Here is a 22,327-nt window from a genome sequence, read left to right as displayed (position 1 = left end):
GCCACTTGTATTCCGTTTTTTTTAGAGGCTCTTGGGTGGGTTCGTTGAGTGGCATCGCTTTCCCTGACTCTTCCACAAGTCTTTACAAGGATTTAAAGTTTTCTAGACTCATTCTAGCTGATGTGAATGCATTTTCTTTTGCAGGTTACAGTCGCCATCCTGATGCCCTCCTGAGATCACGTCTATGTGTTGTCTAACACTGTTACTTAATGAAATTCCTTTCTTTTCCGAGCAGCCATTACATCTTCTTTTCGTAATTTCTGTCTTTAAGTAAACTTTACCCTCTTCTTCATGAGGGTGCCTCTCATAGATGACTAAGTCATTTGTCTTTCTTAATCGAATAGATTTGGTTGTGTTATTTACAATAGCCTCACCATATATTGAGTCACAAAAAGTTCCACTACAAAACCAGTCTTTAAAGAACTTATGTATGTATCTACAACATGAGCATTTGTATGTGCCTGTTGAATAATCGACCCATCTCTTGCAATCCATTTTCTTTTGCTGTTTATCATCCAGCTACTCCATATTCTCCCATCTTTTACCTGCCACCCTTAGTTTGTCGAGCCTAGTAAGGTACGTGTTAATCGGACTTTCAGTATCACTAGTAAACATACAGCGTGGAGAAAAATTGTCACGAGATTTTAACCCTGGATAGCTGATACTAGTAGGAACCAAAATTACAAATGCTGTGTTGGTTGACAACACACCATTTTTAAACTACGGAAACTTGGCACCATGCGCTCCAATTGGCCATTCCTCGGTTGACAGACATCATTATGGTTGTCAGTTCACGCATATGAACGCCCTCACTGCCCCGTGATACGCACACGTGTCAAATAGGTCTTGCTATTTGTCTCCACCTGATGTCTGGAACATTCGCACGTGAACATCACTTTGGAGCACACACGCGTTATCTGCAATTTAATCATACAGCAAGCATGGCAGCACAGTATTTGTTTGGAGTACAACGAGATATGGTTTTGTTTATGGACTAGCAGATGGTAATGCACATGAAGCTCGACGGTTGAATGAGGAATGGTACCCAGCAAGATGCCAACCACACCCCGAAATGTTTACAGCAATTCACTGGCGACTTGGCGAAACGAGCTCGTTAGTTGGATATCATAGTGATGCTGGACGACCTTGAACATGACGGGATGCTGCATTTGAAGAGACTGTTCTCAAGTGCTTCGATGAAGCACCTAACACAAGTACTCGAGTGGTTGGACACGACATGGGGGTCACTCATCAGTTAGTCTAGGAAGTTTTGAGGGATGTTGGCCAGCATCCATTTAGTTTCCACCCTTTCCAAAACCTAAATCCTGTGGCGGACTATGAACACTGGCTAGGGTTTGGCCGGTGGTTTCTGTGACGTGTTGCTCGAGATCCTGGCTTCCCAGCCATTGTGGTGTTTACTGACGATTGCACCTTCCATCGAGATGGCCTTTACAACACTCGAAACATTCATTACTGGGCAAGGGGAAATTCTCTTGTCACGTACATCCATGGACACCAGGAACGATTTTCGCTCAACATTTGGGTAGGTATTGTGGTTGATTATCTGATTGGGCCGGTCAGTCTACCTCCTCGACTGATGAGGGGGGGATTACCTTCACTTTTTGCAAGAAACTACCTGGCATGCTGGAAGGTGTTCCTTCGGACATATGGTTACGCATGTGATTGCAGCATGATGGGGCACCCGCACGTAACAGTCGTGCTGTGCGCGGATATTGAAATGAACTCTTTGACGGCCGGCTAATTGGCAGAGGTGCTCGTAGGATGTGGCCCGTGCGATCACCAGGCATCATGCCACCAGAGTATTTCCTGTGGTGATTCTTCAGTCGCGTACCACTTAGAAACTAAGAGTAATTAATGGATCGCATTCAACATGCCGCGAATCACTTCAGGACAATGCCAGGAATCTCTGAAAGAGTTTGACAAAACATCGTTCAACATTACCAAGCTTGTGTCGCATCAGGGAGTCGCCAGTTTGAGCACGTATAAGTAACCAATGTCATAGCTACAAAAAAGACCCTTCTCAGGACCGCCAAAATTTGTAAATGACTTTCTGTACGGGAACTACCAGTTGTTAATGGGTTTGTTCCCAGTACGTCTTGTCATGAAACTGTAATGGATGTGTCGGGACCCTGGTGGATTCACCCCCAGGCCTCCAGAGTGGAATGCTGGCATGCTACCACTGAGCGATCTCCGGCAGGCAAAGCATTCATGGTCGTGCGTTGTCCAGAGCATCTGGCAACACACAATCCTGCAGCCAATCGGAGCACGTGGCGCCAAATTTCCTTAGTTTAAAAATTATGCATTGTCGACATTAGTAATTTTGGTTTCTGTTGGCATGAGCTATCCATGGTTAAAATTCCGTGACACAATTTTCTCCACCCTGTATATACCACACTGGTCTTAAATGCTGTTAGTTACTTTATTTACTACAGTCAATTAAGTTTCTTTCCATTAATATAGCCTCTGTAGTTTCTGTGACTTACAGTGCCATTTTTATATTTCTAAGTCAGTAATGATATGAATATTTAATGATGGCCTTTGAGGCCCTTGTCCTCAGAGATGGCTTTGTTTTCAGCTAGCATTTGCCACCTATGTATTTATTATTCTGAGATAAACAACAGTAAATTCAATTAATAGTGATATGTCCTACATTACAATGTATAAAATCAATACAAGAGACATTTGTAAGCGTATTTGCTACTAGTTGTCTTCCATCCTGTGCCTAGGAACAAATAGACTATCATGAATTCAGTTCCTAGTTACATCAATTTTTACTGATTATCTGCTGTGAAATGCTGCTTCTAATGAAGAATGAACATTGCAGATAATATTGTTTCCCAGATTATCTATAAAAGTCAGCTGATGAGGTAATATCAGTTACAACCGCTGACAGTACACATGTAGGTTGGCTGCCGAAAATACACAAGTAAATAAAAACAGTTTCTGCACACAGTTGTCTGTAATAAGCATATTATTTACTCATTTTGGTTGATTTTTAGTAGGATCATGCTGACATCGTCCCAGAATATTTCTTTTACATCTACAAGAATGATTTCAGGAAGGTTCTGTAGCTCCATGGGCAATGAAGTTGTGGCTGATCATGTAATGAACAGCTGAGAAGAGGTTGCAGAACAGCACGCAGGCAAATCAGAATTTGGAGGAGATTCTAAGACAGATGATGTAATTGCTATTTGTAGAATTTCAAGCATTAACAGTAACTGATGGTAGTCTGTGCAATACAGTGTCAAGTGGACCAATGGTACAGATGGGTAGGTAGGGTCGACTATTTGCCTGTGCTTGAAGACACATTTCATGAAAATCATGAAGCTGACTCTGATACTAAAGTGGCTGCAAATGTGGATTTATATGCATGGTATGAAGTTGGCTGTGGGCCCAATCCTTTGAGAAATGCCTTCCTCCTGAGGGCATATGTTTACTAATACAAAATTGACATTGCTAAATTCCTGCAGATTTTTCCAATCTTTTTCAGCAGAGTGTTTGTGCTCATGATTTATTTGTATGAATAGTTACCATTTCATAACTTATGGAGAACTTAGAAACACATAATAAATTGAGCAGTTTTATTGGTTACTATTCACAAAGAGTACAAATTGGTGTGAATTTCATAGTTATGCTGGAAAAACACTTTGACACTTATAGGATAAATGGTAATTTTAATGGCACCTCTGATAAATTCAATTTCCCCCCCCCCCCTCAAACCATGGAAAATCCAGGATGGAATGTAACAATATTTTGAGAAGGAAAGTTGCTACTCACCATATAGCAGAGATGCTGAGTCGCAGATAGGCACAACAAAAAGATTTTCACACTTAAAGCTTTTGACCAATGGCATTTGTCAACAATACACACACACACACACACACACACACACACACACACACACGACTGCAGTCTCAGGCAACTGAAACCACACTGCAGTGTGTGTGTGTGTGTGTGTGTGTGTGTGTGTGTGTGGGGGGGGGGGGGGGGGGGCACTTGTGCACGCGCAGCCTAGAACGTCTTAGAACTAACTAATAGTAAATCTGTTTTTCTGGCTGTATGTAAATGTTTTTCCCTGTATCGTCCCTTATTGTTGTTTTTGGGAGTGGCAACATTCTATATAAGTTGAACTCAGTGTTCTCGACTAGTGGAATTTTAATGACTTACCCTAACACATTATCTGACACAAGTACATCTAAGTCTATCATTTTTAGAAGCACATATCCATATGTTTCTGATAGAGGTACAGGGAATTGTGCATTTCTGAGGTTGTCTTAAATATTTTACTGTCTGTATCAGGCTCACGGTATGTGGCGCTAGAATACGCTTTTGTGTGTGCAAGATGGTGCTTATTAACTGCTTGTACTCAGTATTTGGTACTTCGTGAAATATATTCTGCCGTGTTATAAAAATGACCATTTGTGCCAAAGCAGTCTCTTTTATTAGGTGTCTATTACAATTGCTGCAATACTAGGCAGGCCTATTTCATTTTATGTAAAAGTCTGTGACAAAATACATGTAATCAGATCGAGAAACCACACTGGTCGTGGGTACTATTTATATTAACAGTTTCTTCAGTAGTAGACGATGACATTTCATTTTTTTCATGTAGCAAAACATTTGACAAGCTTTGAGAAATATTTTTTCCCAGAAAGGAAAAGATGCATGTAAAGCTGTGGCAAGATTACAGAGGAAAAAATGCCAGGGCTTAAGGGTTGAAGAAACGTGTACTGTCTCGCTTGTCTCTTGTCTTGACTGGTTTTATGTATCCTATGTTTAATTTTATGTGACACAAAACAGCTAGTTATTACCTAATAGGCAATAAAGAGAGCAAACTTTCTGAAGAGTTCTTGTTCTCCCAGGTACAAATAATCACATCTAGTAGCAATTGCCGGCCGAAGTGGCCGTGCGGTTAAGGCGCTGCAGTCTGGAACCGCAAGACCGCTACGGTCGCTGGTTTGAATCCTGCCTCGGGCATGGATGTTTGTGATGTCCTTAGGTTAGTTAGGTTTAACTAGTTCTAAGTTCTAGGGGACTAATGACCGCAGCAGTTGAGTCCCATAGTGCTCAGAGCCATTTGAACCTAGTAGCAATTGCGAATTTTTTTAAAGAGGGCCAGGATGTGAAACCAGCCGACAGGGAGCAGGAGAGGCACCGCAGGACATTTTAATTTCCACTGACCTGAATATAGATTTCCACTACAAAATATTATACCTTTGAATTCCGCAGAGCAAAATACAGTGACATGCAATAAAAGAATGCTGTATGAAGAGGTGAGGCACTGCTGGTTGGCACACTTAAGACCAGATAACATGTCTTACATTTCCTCGAACACTTTTTATGTATCGGACACTTCAGAAGGATGTACGCTACAAAATGAACATATTTTTGAAAATTCAATTTTTTAAAATTTTCTGCATCCTACCTGAAACGCTCATGGGAGGGGGGTCCACTATCTAGTATTGTCCATTGCCCCAGTTTGGAAATATCATAGATCTGGGGCTGATCCACAGAGCAGTCTGAGTTGTAGTGGAGAGGTGGTAGTCTCCATGTGACTCGTGTTTACATTTAGTGATTTTGCTGTTTCCTCATTGTTTATTGCTCTCACATAAAAAAAAAAAAAGTGGATTTCTGTGACTGGGAACTGTCAGGTGAATTAAAATCCATTCACGTAATTACTGAAGGCTAAAATATGTTGTTAGTTTCAGATTTTATTTTATTTCCACCGTTCTGACAGTCAAGCATTAACTGCCTTGCAGAGCAATGAAGTAATTTTTGTCGGTCTGCCAAAGAAATTTTGGCTTTTACTAATGTTTAACATTACGCTGAGGCAGTCAATTTATTTGAAACAGTGTTTAGTTCCACACTGTTGGCTAGTTTCAACAGTTCACTGCATTTCGAGCATGTTTTCATCTTCTACCACACATGGCATTGTGTCATAATTAAGAACCAAACACGAGATCAAACAGTACTGGTTTTTCTCAAGAAAATTTACATCTGAATCTGGACATACGAATGTGCACTTTAAGCCGAATTATGCACTTTAGTATGGTTCACGAAATTCCGATATTCTTCGAATATCCTGTAGTGTCTTGTTCCCTTTCTGACATAATGAAAGATCTTTTAATGTTTTACCTTTAAGAACGTACGGCTTCCTGTGCCATCATAGCTGCACAAGCGCGGTGATGCCTGTGTTCGGCACTCTCTGGCAACTCCTGAAACGAACCTATTTCTACCAGATCGTAGGAAAATATTGCAAATGGTTGGTTGAAAAGTATTACTTTCAAAGTAAATTTCCTTTTATGTAAGATGAACTATGTGCGACACTGTACGATGAATTTCTTAAATCACTGAACAGTTCACTCTCATTTAAAAATCAACTCTTTGAGGACGACCATTTAGAAGAATTTTGAGCTCCCAAGATCAGACATTTATGTCCTTGGTAAAAATTTTACTGGCACATTTGTGTGATGTATTTTAAACTGTAACACATGCAAAAAAGATCAACATTGTATGTGGAAGCTCAGCTTCTTTTGCAGCTTATTAATCTCGGAGACCAATATTACATGTAAAAGCCTTTTTACCCTTGTAGCAATACAATGTATATTAATTTAAAGTATTAACTTTTCCTATTTGTGTGTTCGGCTACTTAACAGTGATGTTGCTATTGGCTGACTGCATCACATGTCCTATGCTCTTAATATCCGCTGTCATCGGCTGGTGGGATTACGCGACATGAGCTATGGCTGGCTTACAAAAGTGCATCACAATCTTGATTTCAATGCTTCAGAAAGTAACATGTGGTGTCTGGTGGAATTTGAATTTATACTTTCGTAATACGAAAATATGCTGTGTACATGTTGCTGCACATAGATGTGCAGCAAGTGCTGGGAAATTCTACACCTGTATATAAAACCATAACCATTCAAAGGATTGATAAGTTTTACAGTCCCGAGAAAAAATATACTGTCACTTAACACAGAAAAAGTGTATTTTCACCTGGGAGAAAATGTATTTTCAACCGGGAAATCCGGGAATTATTTTTCCTTGTCTACGTATACACCCTGCGGTACCATATTATTTTGTCTTAGATATAACACGTCACCTCATGACTTGCCTTTCATTTGCATATCCTACTTCTGTGACATATACGAGTTTGTCTTATTTTTATCTCGTGCTGGACACGCTCTCCTATCTTAAGATTTTTTTGTCATCTACTATTCCCGTTCATTTCTTCTTTCTTTGCAGCCTGAGTCAGAGACTGTCTAAAAACATATCTTCTTTCATTACCTATTGTTAACTGTGGTTGCTACCATGCCCATGAATTTCCTAGAAACATAGTGCATGGAGCACAGAACTCAAATAGCAATCTCTCAAAAGTAGTTCAATGCAGGTCTCAAAAATTCTCGAAAAAGTTGTCTTTGAAATTGTTTGAGCATCTTTAATACCCTGAAGTAAGGTATTTCTTTTGACAGGCAACATGTTTCTGTCGTAGAATGATCACCTGCCATGTTGAAGGCATAGTTTTGATTGCTGGCTGTGGTAAATTTTTAAACAAAGATACCTGCTCTACGAGCATAAAAAATGTAAAAATGGAGGAAAAAAAAGGGGCACTTGGGACTGGTAATCGCTAGATGGATGGTTCGAGGCTCTTTTTGGACAGTATTTTTTCTCCATACTGTTCAAATATCTATGTCATTTAAATATAAAATTCATCAGATGTATCCTAGTTAACAAATACAACTCATTTTTATGAGAAGTGCCTGTTTATTTCTAACTACATGTCACACACAAAAATCCAGTTTTTACTGCAAATGTGAACTTGGAATTACTGATCTTTTATAAAAGTTTGGCAATAAAGAGGGTTTGACTTTAAAAAAGTGCTAATTAATTTTTCTCCACTCTTTGTATTTTACACTTCATGGAAATGCTCACGGAACATGAACTTTTGTGAAAAAATTTCCCTCGGCCAGGAATCTTAACCCCAGCCACCCGCGTGACGGGTGAGCATTCTACAACAAAGGCACATGGCCCATCGTAAAAGATGACCTTACTTTTGCATATTAAAGGAACTCGAGAAACTTCAAAAGCCCATTTCCTCAAGAATTTTTTTGGTGTTCAGTATAATCACTTTGGCAGGTTGATATTTGAGTTCAGAACTTCATTGACTGGAGTCAAGTGCAATCATCACAGTTCAACTTTATATTAGGTCTCCAAGAAACCAGGTTAAGAGGAAGACAGTGGGGAAAAGACCGCAATGAAAAATAGCTAGAATAATATTTACATCACTAATAACATGTGTAATTTATTGCTAACAGATTCTTAATAATTGAACATTTAAAAAAAGGTTTTAATATTAGGAGATGAATAGGATGTCTAGACAACACTTTTCAAGTGTCAGAAAAAATTTAAAAAATTGAGTATAATAATAATAACTGGTTGTATGTAAATATTAGTAGACATCAAATGAACAAGTTTACTGTTACCAGTCACTGTTTACTTACATGCACAATGCATTTTGAAGATTTAAACCTCCATCAGCAGGTGAATTTATACAGGTTAGTACAATGTGTCTTTAGTGTTAAGACTTTGGGGTAACCTTTGGTCCAGTTTAGCGGAGGAACAAACCACATTTTCATAACATGATTTGGAGGAGGTTTTTGTCTAAAACTAAATGTGTATCTAAATGTGAAATGTACGTTTAATTTTCAGTTAAAAATTTTCAGTTAAAAACCTCCCCAAAACCATGTTCCGAAATAGTGTTTTGCTCCTCCTCTAGACGGACCGAGCGGGGTGGCGCAGTGGTAACACACTGGACTCGCATTGGAGGAGGTTTTTGTCTAAAACTAAATGTGTATCTAAATGTGAAATGTACGTTTAATTTTCAGTTAAAAACCTCCCCAAAACCATGTTCCGAAATAGTGTTTTGCTCCTCCTCTAGACGGACCGAGCGGGGTGGCGCAGTGGTAACACACTGGACTCGTCTTCTGGTAAACCTTCCGGGATGTAAGGTCGTGGTCCATAAAACTCTTCAGCTCCAAACGTTTCGTCTAGAGCTGCGCTGGACATCTTCAGAGGGGTGTTTCTCCTCCGGTGAGTCTTACCGACTGACGGGTCGGACGTCTGAGAGCGACTTATGTATCGTAGAAAGTAGGCGTGACCAGAGTTACACGTGATATGCAGAGATAACCTTTGTCAGAGATAAAACTTAACTATCGATCGTAATCTCGTCACGGATAAAACTGTCTAGCAATTCTGTAGTGCTACTGTCCAAATATCACTAAGTTTCATGGTCTCTTCTTTCCGATTAAAATTATCCCTATGTTTATATATTTCAATTGCTTCTCTACAAAGCCGTGGGTAATAGTTCGTCGTCGTAGATAAAATTTTTGTTTCGGAAAACTTCACTTGATGATTTCCTGGCTGAAAAGCGTGTTCTGCTACAGCCGATTTATCTGTTTTTCCTAATCGGCAAAGACTTCTGTGTTCTTTTAACCGTGTATTTACGCTTCTTTTTGTTGTTCCAACATAAACTTTACCACATGTACACGGGATTTTATATACGCCACTGGCTGATAGAGGAGCGCGTTTATCTTTTACAGAACGAAGAACATGACAAATTTTCTTCGTTGGTCTAAAAACAGGTCTAATATCATGTTTACTTAAAATCTTTCCGTAACGGATCAGATTGGAAAGATTTTAAGTAAACATGATATTAGACCTGTTTTTAGACCAACGAAGAAAATTTGTCATGTTCTTCGTTCTGTAAAAGATAAACGCGCTCCTCTATCAGCCAGTGGCGTATATAAAATCCCGTGTACATGTGGTAAAGTTTATGTTGGAACAACAAAAAGAAGCGTAAATACACGGTTAAAAGAACACAGAAGTCTTTGCCGATTAGGAAAAACAGATAAATCGGCTGTAGCAGAACACGCTTTTCAGCCAGGAAATCATCAAGTGAAGTTTTCCGAAACAAAAATTTTATCTACGACGACGAACTATTACCCACGGCTTTGTAGAGAAGCAATTGAAATATATAAACATAGGGATAATTTTAATCGGAAAGAAGAGACCATGAAACTTAGTGATATTTGGACAGTAGCACTACAGAATTGCTAGACAGTTTTATCCGTGACGAGATTACGATCGATAGTTAAGTTTTATCTCTGACAAAGGTTATCTCTGCATATCACGTGTAACTCTGGTCACGCCTACTTTCTACGATACATAAGTCGCTCTCAGACGTCCGACCCGTCAGTCGGTAAGACTCACCGGAGGAGAAACACCCCTCTGAAGATGTCCAGCGCAGCTCTGGACGAAACGTTAGGAGCTGAAGAGTTTTATGGACCACGACCTTACATCCCGGAAGGTTTACCAGAAGATATGTCATCCGGTCGTGAAAGCCTTCATACTACACTGGACTCGCATTCGGGAGGACGACGGTTCAATCCCGTCTCCAGCCATATTTACTCGAATCTAAGCCGCACTTTTTTTCCGGTTTTTGTAATCCAAAAAACCGCCTGCGGCTTAGAATCGGGTGCAAAGTAAGCGGAAGTTCTGAAAAATGTTGGTAGGTGCCGCCACAAATGACTTCTGCCGTCGAATATATGTAGCGCTGCATAGGCATGCTTTGCAGGCACAAAGATAAATACTAGCACCAAAATCTCTGCGTCAGTAAATAAATTTAAAAAAAAAAAAAGGTTGGAAGACAAGCCTTCTTCTCCGCCCCGAGTTTCGACCACTGCATTTTATACATTATCCAACGAAGTAAATACAAATTCCGTATTGGTCATCTTCGAATGTAGCAGCATTTCAATGTAGTACGAAAATCCGACTGGCAAGACTGTTTGGGATGTTTGTGAATATGGCCAACACTACGTTCTGAATTTATTCCTACCTGTGAGAAGAGATGGTTGCTAATAGGAACTTTTTATGAATTGTGAATCACATACAGTATTCTCTTCGCCATAAGAATAATACGAATATGCCTAATAGTGATACAGGCAGAAATGAAGCACGACAATTGACTAGATTTTTGAATCTAAGATGACTAATTTCTGTGCAGAATGTAATGTACTAAAGAGGCGCCTGCAAAGATTTTCAAACGGAGAAAAATTTTCGCTAAACTCTCGTTCAGAACGTCTATCAAAAGCAATATATTATTTGGTTCTTGTTGATCATTATCAAAGAAAGCAGCAGTGTAAGTAACAACATATAGCAGTCTCTTGCCATTGTTTTGCTAATGAAACAATTCCTCTCTTTTTTAATTGTAAGCGACGGTAGCGCGCACGAAAACAAGCCATGCCGCGAGCAGGGACAGGCCGTAAACACTCATTATCAGAATGCGTCAAACAATTCATGACAGTACAGTAATGCATTTTCAGCTTAGAGTGACGTAAACACCTATAACAAACATAACGGCACTTGCCAGATCAAAGCAAAATAAGCAATTAATTCAAACCAGACGAAGGACGTGAAAAAGGAAAGGTACCCGTATATATACGGACGGAGCGCGTGACGCATAGCAATGGCTACCTAGTAAAGCTTAACTGCTAAGCTTACGACTCGAGCCTACTGTAGCTGTATCGTCATTCATTCGACCTAAATTGTGTCTCATATTACAATGGACCAACTTTGTTTCGATTTGGAGGTGCAGCCTAAAACTTTTCTCTCCCCTTGAATTTCGAGTCTCAAATTTCAGGTGCGGCTTAGATTCGGGAAAAATTTTTTTTCTTGATTTCGAGTCTAATTTTTCAGGTGCGGCTTAGATTCGAGTAAATACGGTAAACACTAACCTAACTAACTAACCAACTAACTCCTCTAGACGGTGCCACAGGTTACCCAAAAGTCATAACACAAAAAACACGTTGCACTAACACATATAAACCCATCTGATGATGGAGGTTTAAACTATCAAAATGATTGTGGATGTAAACAAACAGTGACTGGTAACAGTAAACTTGTTGTTTCATTCGATATCAATAAGTCATGGTAAAGCCTAACCTGAAATGCTCGCATGTAAAATTACTAGACATGTGAAAGTGTAGAAATAGTGAGGCAAAAAGTTGAATGAATAATAGACTGACTAAAATGTTATGCAAAGGATAGATTGCTACTCACTATATAGAGGAGACATTGGATAACAAACGGGCACAACAAAAAGACTGCTGCTATACATTCTTCTGAAGTAGGGAAAAAGACCACACACACACACACACACACACACACACACACACACACACACACAGAGAGAGAGAGAGAGAGAGAGAGAGAGAGAGAGAGAGAGGGGGGGGGGGGGGAGCAGTGTGTGTGTGTGTGTGTGTGTGTGTGTGTGTGTGTAAGTTTAGAATGTTCCAGATAAAGTACTGAATGTGATAGAATGGTGGAGGAAGGTAGTAGAGGATGAACAACAGTGAGAGTTTAGATAGGGAGATAAAGGCATTATGAAATAAAATTCCATGTGTAATTGTCTGGAACAGTGATTGCAGGCAAGTCCCGGATCTGATCTAAGTAAGCTTGCAATGAGTAACAACACTGGCTCCTTCCTAAAATTTTAAAGGTACCATAAGACAACACTACGGATGGTATGAATTCACCATATGTCTGTCTCAGCTGTTAATGTGAACACTCAAGGTTAAATGGACCCCATTACAGCCGTTCAGTTCAGAAAAAGTCATGTAGCAGTACTTGAAACGTATAGCCTACATGTGGAAGCTAAGATTTATCCGGTGCCAGATAAAAGAAAGCAGATGATCTAACTGGTGAAATAGGCATCAGTTGCCACTTAGTGACTACTACAGTAATTTCTGTCACATGTATACATTGCTGCCCTGATGTCATTAACAAATCATACACTGTAAGTAGGCCTACTTAACATTTTCCTATGGATTGCCATACATGTGATTTCGCAGGTGGTCTCGGAGGGAGGAGTCACCAGTGGTGGAATCGACTATTTGAAATCTATCTAGTGATGTAGGTTAAGGTCCCAGGGACCACACCCTGTAGCCATTGACCCTGGTGAGCCCTAATTTGTGAGTAATTGGAAGAGAGGGAAAAAAGAAAATGAAATTTTGCATGATGATCTACAGCTGCGAAAGAGTAATAGTCAGCAGATTGGTTCCACAGCATAATGGTTATGATTTTGGCCTCCCATGCGAAAGGGTGTCGGTTTGAAATTCATCAGGTGTTATCTAAATTTTTATTTTTAAGTATTTATCGAAAAGACTTTGGTCATTATCTTTATTCAGTTAATTGGCATAAATGTAATTTTTTTATATCGATAGCTTTGCCACACATTTTAATCACCGTATTTACTTTTTAAATTGCTCTTATTTTTGTTTCTAGTATTTTTTACCACTTGGAATCTTTGTTCCTGTGTTCGAATTATTTTTTTATTAACTTTTTTTAATTTCTATTGTTTTATCATCCTATATTTTTGTCAAAGTTACTTCATTCGCTCTTTCCATTCCTCATTTTGCTTGAATTTCATTTTATTTTAATCTCTTCTCTCATTTAAGTCTTCATCTACGTTACTTTGTCCACAGTGCAACAGGAATTTGTTTTTGCTGTTTCTTTGATGATTACCATCCAAAAAGAGTACATATTGCAAGGAAAAATACATTTTTGACACAATTGCACAGTCAATAAAAATAGATTATTTAGTATTTTGTTTTTTAATCAATACACCAGTAGTTTCAAATATTTAAATATTGTGATAGACAAATGAGAAAGAATTAAATTAACATTCAAAGTGGACAAAGTATGATACGAAGAAAAAATGCGATTAATTGGAAAAAAGATAACACAGTGATGAAAATAATATGATAGAGGAATAGAAATTTAAAAAAAAAATACATTCAACCTAATTAAATGGATAAAAATAATGACCAAAGTCATTTTGATAAAGACATAAAATAAAAATTTAAGTAGCACCAGATGAGTTTCGAACTGACAGCCTTTTGCGTGGGACGCCAAAACCGTAATCATTATGCTGTGTAACTGATCAGCTGAATATAAGTTTCTCACAGCTGTAGAACATAATGCAAAATTCCAAAATATTTTTTCATAGATTACCCACAAATGAGGGCCCCACCGTGTTGAATGGCTGCAGGGAGTGATACCTGAGACCTTAACCTATATCATCGTATAGAAGATTTAAAAAAGTTGATTCCCCTGCTGGGTCCTCTTCTTGTCAGTAGACACTTGCAGGTGACCCAAAAAGTTTATGTGGGCCTAATCTGAATTCTTTTCTATCTGCCATGGCCTCCAATTCATTGAAGCATATATATTAATCTTACCTACACTATCAGGATGTGTTACTAGTCACTTTGTGATCCACCCTTCACTGATTCAGTAGTTTTTAAAAGATATTTGTGACGAGAAAACGCCATAAAGCCACACTTTGACACATACCAGTCAGTCAACCTAAGCCTGTTGTGCTGAGAAACTAATTTTGTTAGAATCTGACAAGCCAGCATTCACCTAGAATAATAAAACTCATCACCATTAATTTTTTCTCAGTAGTGTTATATAACATACATATGATGGCAAATAATGTTTTGCGAGTGCAGCTGGTTATTTTCTGCCACACATTTATATCATCTGGGCACCTGCAATACATCTTCAGGTGAGCTATTGAAGGCTTTTTTGGCACCCAATGCATTTTTAATGAGGATGGGCCCCTCACTCCACCATCTCATTTGCCTTGGCATCAGCTATGTTCTCACCTTCCATCTGACAGTCAGTTGCAGGTTGGGTAGTGCCCAGCACAGCAAGTGTTATAATTACACATCCCCAGTTGTGTGATATAAGTGCTATTGGAGATTGTCTTACTATCCAGATTTAAAAATGGAAAATTTCGTTTATCAAAATGCCAAGTAACAAAATTTGTTGTGAAGAGGTTCTCTAAGCAGTTATATAGTACCGCAGAAAATTTCCCCTCTCAAAAACAGCATCTTTACTGCTAATTTTAGCCTCCATGAGCACAAATTGTATGTAGCAATTTTACAACTGTCAGTGCTCTACACTCCACAAGATTTATTTCTTAACGTACAATTGGACTCATCCCACAGTCCATGATATTGTCCTTAACATGGATTTAATTAACATGCAGAATTTAATATTAAATCGAATCAATGTAACAACACTTCCCATAATTTTCTTTTTTAATGCCAGGTGGAATAAGTGTGCTTTAAATCTTTTGTAGACTGCATTATATTTAAACATCATTGAGTCGTCAGTTCTTTTTAGGTATGTGATAGGTTGATTGCCCTTCTCGTTATCCCAAATTTTGTGTTAATCTTTGATTGTTAAATCGCGAGAAGACTAGACTTAGATTCAGTTAAGTAATCTGTCGTGCTTTTTTTTTTTTTTTTTTTTTTTAAGTTGCTTATGCAAATAAATTTGAAATGCCCCCATCCCCATTAAAAAGTTATTTTCTCAAACTTTGAAGATTTCAAAATGAATACAGCACAATTCCTCCAAGTAGAAAAATAATGATAGGGCTGTTGATAGTGTGGTATGAAGTACATAAGATAACGATGGAAATAATTGGTAAATGGAGAGGCGATCAATAATGTTTAAAGTGGACAGAAGTCTGTATTGGTGGAAGTTATGAAAGTGTCACAGTTGCCCAATCTGTCACAATATAAATTTCCTTCAGGCAAGTAGTTTATAATTGGTATCTGGAGTTCCAAAGTAAAAGAAGCTAACTTGTAGTAGCAGATTTTTACAACTATATATGTATGTTATCATAAACTAAGAATCTCCCACATTCCATCACCACCCAAAACCAGTATTACAAATTCATTGTACCAAATACCCAGCCTTAAAATTGTCAGACATCTCCACTATATAAAGTAAGAGGAAATAAGCAAACAAAAGCAGTGATGAAAATTTTTATGAAAACTGTATTTACTCTCTGAAAGACATACAAAAGTCAGAATTGGTGACACTAAAAGATAATGCAAGAGATCAGATAGGAAGAATGTTCGTATATGCCCACCTGGAATCATTTGCATTGATTAATGTCTATCACTCACAGATTCCACGAATCTCATTTTAAAATCTTTACAGGTAACTTTTATTGCTAAATGTCTCAGTATATTACATTTCATCAGTGCTTACTTAACCTATAAGGGGCCAGCCACTGAAGGGTCAGATTACACAAATATATTTCACTAAACACTTTCTGCACAAAGCACTTTTTGCACATTTCACAGGACTGTCTTGTTGAGACTATTCACTTTGGAGAGTGAATCACTTCAATCACGTCATTTGTATCAGTCTTTTCATTAATCTGGAAATTGAACCTTCATGTGTTTGCTGTAATCGTAAGTTATGAGTTTGGGTGCTACAAATCCACCATAACCAACTGACCCTTTATGATAAATTCCTGCTCCAGCAAGAAGAGCAGGTGGTTGTGGCTCTATTAGCTGAGCATCAAGAAATGGTATTGTTGTTTGAGCAGCATCGTTGCTTAAATCTGAGTGGTCAAACAAAAGAAACTGGTCCGTGTGGGAATCTGGAACAGATCCTGTAGGTGATTTTACTGGAACATCTGCATTGGGGAGCTCCAGCTGTGTCCTTTAGGGAAAAAAAGTGAGTCAGTGGAGGTTACCCATACACAAATAATTCAGTAAAATTACATTTCTAATTCAGCATTGTTACCTTGGCTTATCTGATGCATCTGTATTGTCATTGCCAATCCACATTGCTTGTTCTTGTGGTTTAATGAGATTTCCAGATGTGAAGTTGAATGGGGAAACCATTATCTCCAGATTAAGATGTGTTCCAACTGGACGGAACCTGACACCTGAAACAGTGTGTGATTTTTTTTGTCCTGCAGTTTATTGGGATAAACCCACTCCAAAATAAGGATATTTCCTTTCAAATTACCTGTTAGCACGTGACCTGGTGGTGCTTCAAGATCGTCTAAGTCAATAGCTCTCTGTTCCCAGCTAAGTGTCTTATAGTCTTTTCCATTTTCCACCTTTGGATCTGTTATGCTGTAATTATCCACTGGTCGCCATCTTATGGATGAAGCATTTATCCCTCCAAATGGTTCAAGCTGCCCTTCTCTTATCTGCAGATGAATGACACGTTTTACTTTGGTGAAGCGCATTCCTGTAATTACCCTGAAACAAAAAGAAATTCTTAGACTGAATAACTTCACTGTCAAGACAAAAGCTAGAAGGAAAATTACTCCACACAATGAAATGTGTTAAAATAATTACAATATCCTTTCTCACATAAATACATGTCACAAAATTAGAAAATAAAGAAAAAAGCCCTTACATGTTGTTATTTGTGTCTGCAACAACAGGTCGTAGGTTAAAAAAGCGATCAGAATTGGGTCCTTGTTCATCACACAGACAGAAACAATAAGAACAGTGCCAGAAAATCCATCGCCACCAGCTGTCAACTTTGTATTCACGTTTATTCTGACAGCTGTGATATTGACCAAGTTTCTGCCCATTTTCATAACGAATTCCTTCATAACGCCGACTAGAATTTTTCTCCTGAAATCAATAAGATAACCTGTTTATAGCTCAAAATCAAATGATGTTACGGCATAATGGTAGCATTTCTTTTGTCTGTTTTTTTTCTCTCTGTTAATTAAAATAACCCAGTATTGTGACCGTTTGGTTACTCACTGCCTCACAAATCCACATGTCAGAGTCAATGTAGCGGCAGTCATGTAATTTTCCTGCACATCGTGGCATACGATTGCACACTCTACTATCAAAACATCCAGGATCCTTAGCATATGTGTAATATGCACAGTTCTCTCGACAGGAATTTTCAGAATTCATATCAACTTCATTTTGGATGTGGCCTTGCAGCAAGCGAGTAAGTCGTTCATATGTTTTGCCTTCTTCATGCTCATGTGGGTCACACTGCCACATATGACGACTTGCAAACTTCATGGCAGCTCTTGCTGCTTCCAACTTCATGAGAGCTCGTTCTTTGTATGTCCTGTGCATCATTTCTGCTTCAAGAGTGAAGTTGCCTTAAATAAGAAAACAGTTATTTAACAGATTTACTCAAAGTGTGTGCAGATTTTTTGATATATTCCTGACGACATTTTCTGTTCTATATTAATTTTAAAGAGATAAGGATAGGCAGATTGTGCTTTTCTACTTGATTGGTAGTATTGAGATGGTAAATATTTTTACTCAAGAAACGAAATAACCCTCTTACCTTTTCCATAAAGTCGTAGCAGCATCCATGAAAATTGCATCATAGCATAACCCTTTAGTTCTGTGAGGGTTATAGAGCTGTATAAGTTGTAGATGACTAATTGTGGAGACTGCTGAAAGCTGCAGGTATTTGAATTTATTTCCTGAAATGTACAAATTGCATTTAGAACAACTTGGCAATTACATTGCAGGAATTGAACAGTCCTCCTTGCTATAACAAAGCACTATTTTAAGAACTATACAAGAATGAGTTTTGTTCTGTCCACCTGACAGATTTCAGTTATTTGATTCTGGAACCATTATGCAATATTTTGTCAAAAGCTGCTGCACATATTTTGTAGAAAATATACAAACTTGACTGAATTGCGCTAAACCTTAAAAAGATTATCTGTTCTGTTGCTGCTACTTACCTCAAGAGCTTGCTGGAAGAGGTCACCATCTGTGGTATCAACAGTTATATTGTGTAGGCTAGTGAGAGCCCGTGGAACAGACCTTGTTGGATCATGCAATACTGTTGTTGCCATATCTGTCCAAGTTATTTCAGACCTAGGAAGACCCTTCTGATAATGGCGGAATGTGCGATACAGCCCCTCGATTGTAACTATGTCTGATTCAGCTCGTGCCCAGGCCCATAACGAAGAGAGAGCTGGGGCCACTTTGGGATGAGGTGACACACCTTCAAGCTTGTCTCCTAAAACTTGGAATGCCCTCAACAATTCCTTGGCTGCACCTCCTAGTCCTTCATCAGCCATAGCCACCCATCGTGGATCACTGACATCTTTCCACAAGTCAGTAACAAGAGAGGTAATGTCAGAACGCAGTTGGTCACTAGCAGATAATGCAGGAGAGAGGTCAGCATTGCACGTGCCCAGCAGCAAAGCGCATACCACCCATAGCCACAATACAGTCATTGTGTATGATATGCTAAGGAGATTCACATAACAGCAGTGTCCTCTCCTGGAGAAACTTCAGGCCTGCAATATGAATTAATTTATATTCTGTGAAACTATTATTATTGATGTTGAAATCAAATGTTTTTAACCTGTGGGATTACACACTAAAAGTCGAAATTTTAATGTAAGTATGCTTCAGTCTTTGTTAATGATGTCCCAACCATAAATAAGTATTTCACAAGTTTTTGTTGTTGGAGGCAACAATACAATTTGGCCTACCATAAGAAAAAATAGCTAAAGGCCATAACATTGTGTTCCAGACAACAGCTGTTTCATAATACTCTTACTAGATCATGTTGAACAGTATAAATTATTTAGTTCCATGGCAACAGTAGTTTCCCAGATCTGCAACTAAAGAGAAGCTGAATAGGTTAGATTTTAATAGTGTTTCTTCCCATGAAATCTTTGTTGTTACGACAGACTGATCTGCCGTGTTATCCTGAACTATTTTTGCTCCAATTGAATGCAATTTCTAGTATAAGTAGCTAAAATTTCAAGGCAAATTCAGGCAAGCTGTGTTATGTATTAAGCAAATTGTTCAGTATATATTTTGCCGTATAGTAAATACTATATTGTACATAAAGCTAAGAAAAATGTGTGTGTGTGTGGGGGGGGGGGGGGGGGGGGCATGCTGCTACGTAACTTTTACTGGCTGAATGTAGTGTTTCTGTAATTTGTGATAGAAAAAAACTTAGGTGGATGACTTTCATCGCTCTTGTGAAATGCAAGACTTCACTAGTGAGCATGCATTTCTTAATAAAAAAAAATTGCTTTGGATAAATATATATTGAACATTAGACCCTGCGAGAAATGAAGCAAAAATCATTCTTCTCTTTCCTCACTGTATTGTAAATGCAGTGCACATACCTACTTATTGTGTATTTTCAGAGTTGGGTTTACTTTGTTTTTTCTGAGTTGGGTTTACTTTGTTTTTTCTGAGTTGGGTTTACTTTGTTTTTTCTGAGTTGGGTTTACTTAGTTTTTTCTAAGCTTTACTCTAAGAAGTCTTCTCAGTTGTTTCTTAAGTCTTTGTTGACTGAATTGTGTGTTGACACTGTAGTATCAGGCAATCTCCAAATTCAAGTCACATTTTCTAATGTTATACCTAGATTTGCTTCATGTTTATATCCAAATGAGTCCTTGATCAAATGATAACATCTTTTCAGTTATGAAACTGTTTCTCTGACAGATAGATTGTTGATTAAATTAATGCAAGATGATGCTCAACAGGTGGAAGGTCATGATAGTACAGTGCAGGACACTTGTTCTTGATTGTGCCTTGGGTTTTCATTTGGACAAGTATACAGAAGGTATTGATGATGAATTCTTTTGTGCATATTATTACGAATATCACTTTCCATAGAACAGGGGAAATAATCTGCATGAAAAAACCAGAGAAAATACAAAATGATTGGCACATAATTGAAGTTGTTTCTGTACCTATTTGAAGAATTATTTAGTGAGTTGTTATACATGCAACATACCTTCTTGTGTGTGTGTGTGTGTGTGTGTGTGTGTGTGGGGGGGGGGGGGGGGGATTATGTTAAATGCGGTTGATGGTGTACTATTAATATGCAGTTATTGCATTCAGAATGCTACCGCATACAGGCATAGTGGAACGTTTAATTATAAAAAAAGTTTTAAGCTTGAAAGACGCTCTTAGAGCGAGCGAGCGTTTAACCAAACGGGTGAGAAACAATACGGCGCGGGTGTTGGCAGATTTTTCAATGATGTTTTCGCTTTATGTAGCCCGTATTATCGATCTGCGAAAAGAACGGATTGGCAAAAATACACTATATAATACGATCACTGTGCTGGAATATCACCAGTTCTTCGGTAGGATTAAATAGCCACGCGAATGCACTCTCTACCCGTTGTTGCCAATCTAATAATTGACAATGTAAGCGAATGTTCGACTATTGCGCGTCAGATTGACGGGAAACTTCGTTACTTGGCGCTGCACCCGAAAAGAAACACTCGGCGACGTTATTGATCTAATCGTGTATTCTGGAGCGTGGCTTTGTTTCACTAGGCTCGCCATCTGAACAGCACCTGCCCCTGCACACACGTACCGCTGCACACCTCAGTAGAATCTGCACAAAGCTGACGTACGAAGCACTGGCGTAGCCCACTGTACACCCACCACATCCACGGGTTCACGCGTACTCTCTGTCTGCAGCAGCTGTTAGCTGGGACTGGTGAGCTCAGGGCTTTCTCCGTCTCCCCCACTCCGCAGCCACTGCGCGCACCGTGCACTGAATTCCGTACCGTATCAAGGCCGCCTGTCCTACGTCATCCTCGGTTAGTAAATTCCTTGACAGCTGAGACATGGGACATCTCGGAAAATTGTTCTGCAGTGAAGGGGGGCAATTTATTAACTTAAAGCGGCGGTCATATAATTTGCATCCTGTACCCCCCTCCTAAATGCTCTCTTCAAGCCGTCTCTGATTGCATAATTTAAACTTGCTGAAGAACTGCCTGTTAATGCCCAGGTGTTTATTGCCACACTGGTTTTAGGTGTGCAGTCCTTCAGGAAGGTCACAGAAGATTTCTTTGTGTCTCGAGTAGCCTCGATATGTACAGAATTCGCAAGTACAATTCATAGCTGACAGTTATTGTTCTTTCTGTTATAACGCCAGAGTGCCACTGAAATCTGTTTAAAGCAATGGATTTGTTCGGAAGACTATAAATGATTGTGAAGAATGGCTGATATTCAGCAGCGGGCGAATATATTTTCTTGTCATTTTTCCTGTGTTTATATTATGAAGAACGTTCTCCTTTTTATTGTATGTATTCTCGAGGCTACTGTGTTTCTACCGCAGGTATGTTACTAGACAGGGATTTGCCGAAGCAAATGTAGAAAACTACCAAAGACTTTGCCTGGTTGAGTGTATCAGACCAAGGAAAGTTAATCAGACTTGTGAATCCCTCCCTGTCTTGAAAAATAGCTCGTTGCTTGTTACGCCAGCAGATCCCAAATTAATATGCTACACAAGCTTACGTTGCTTAGCACTGTCTTGTCTTGGAGTATTTTAGTGTGAAACTGTTTTCGACGTTGAATTACGTCGTTTCCTCGTCAAAGTTTCTTCAAAATCGATCAACCCGAGTGACAATGGAAGAGCTATTTATTCAAAAGACTGGACTGGTATTTCA

At 38.8% G+C, this 22,327-nt stretch overlaps 2 protein-coding genes across 4 annotated transcripts in view; one reads left to right on the top strand and one right to left on the bottom strand.

Moving 5' to 3' along the window:
* Positions 1–22,327, top strand: part of LOC126473269 (E3 ubiquitin-protein ligase Ubr3) — a 297,943-nt gene that overhangs the window by 102,774 nt on the left and 172,842 nt on the right. The window lies entirely within an intron of this gene.
* Positions 15,910–22,327, bottom strand: part of LOC126473270 (uncharacterized) — a 36,573-nt gene continuing 30,155 nt past the window's right edge. Inside the window, exons 1-8 of one of the 2 annotated variants that reach the window (XM_050100224.1) lie at positions 21,247–21,399; positions 18,632–19,195; positions 18,223–18,364; positions 17,676–18,031; positions 17,317–17,540; positions 16,918–17,156; positions 16,690–16,834; positions 15,910–16,605 (exon numbers count right to left, since the gene is read on the bottom strand). In XM_050100224.1, coding sequence (XP_049956181.1) covers positions 16,314–16,605; positions 16,690–16,834; positions 16,918–17,156; positions 17,317–17,540; positions 17,676–18,031; positions 18,223–18,364; positions 18,632–19,132 — 1,899 coding nt within the window. In that variant the 5' untranslated portion in view covers positions 19,133–19,195; positions 21,247–21,399 and the 3' untranslated portion in view covers positions 15,910–16,313. Of the gene's footprint in view, positions 16,606–16,689; positions 16,835–16,917; positions 17,157–17,316; positions 17,541–17,675; positions 18,032–18,222; positions 18,365–18,631; positions 19,196–21,246; positions 21,400–22,327 lie in introns of those variants that run through there. The other variant, XM_050100222.1, reaches the window with a different exon arrangement.

Source organism: Schistocerca serialis, chromosome 4, assembly GCF_023864345.2.
Source record: "Schistocerca serialis cubense isolate TAMUIC-IGC-003099 chromosome 4, iqSchSeri2.2, whole genome shotgun sequence".
NCBI lineage: Eukaryota > Metazoa > Arthropoda > Insecta > Orthoptera > Acrididae > Schistocerca > Schistocerca serialis.
Note: the sequence above shows the minus strand (reverse complement) of the source record. Positions and strands in the feature narration are given on the sequence as shown.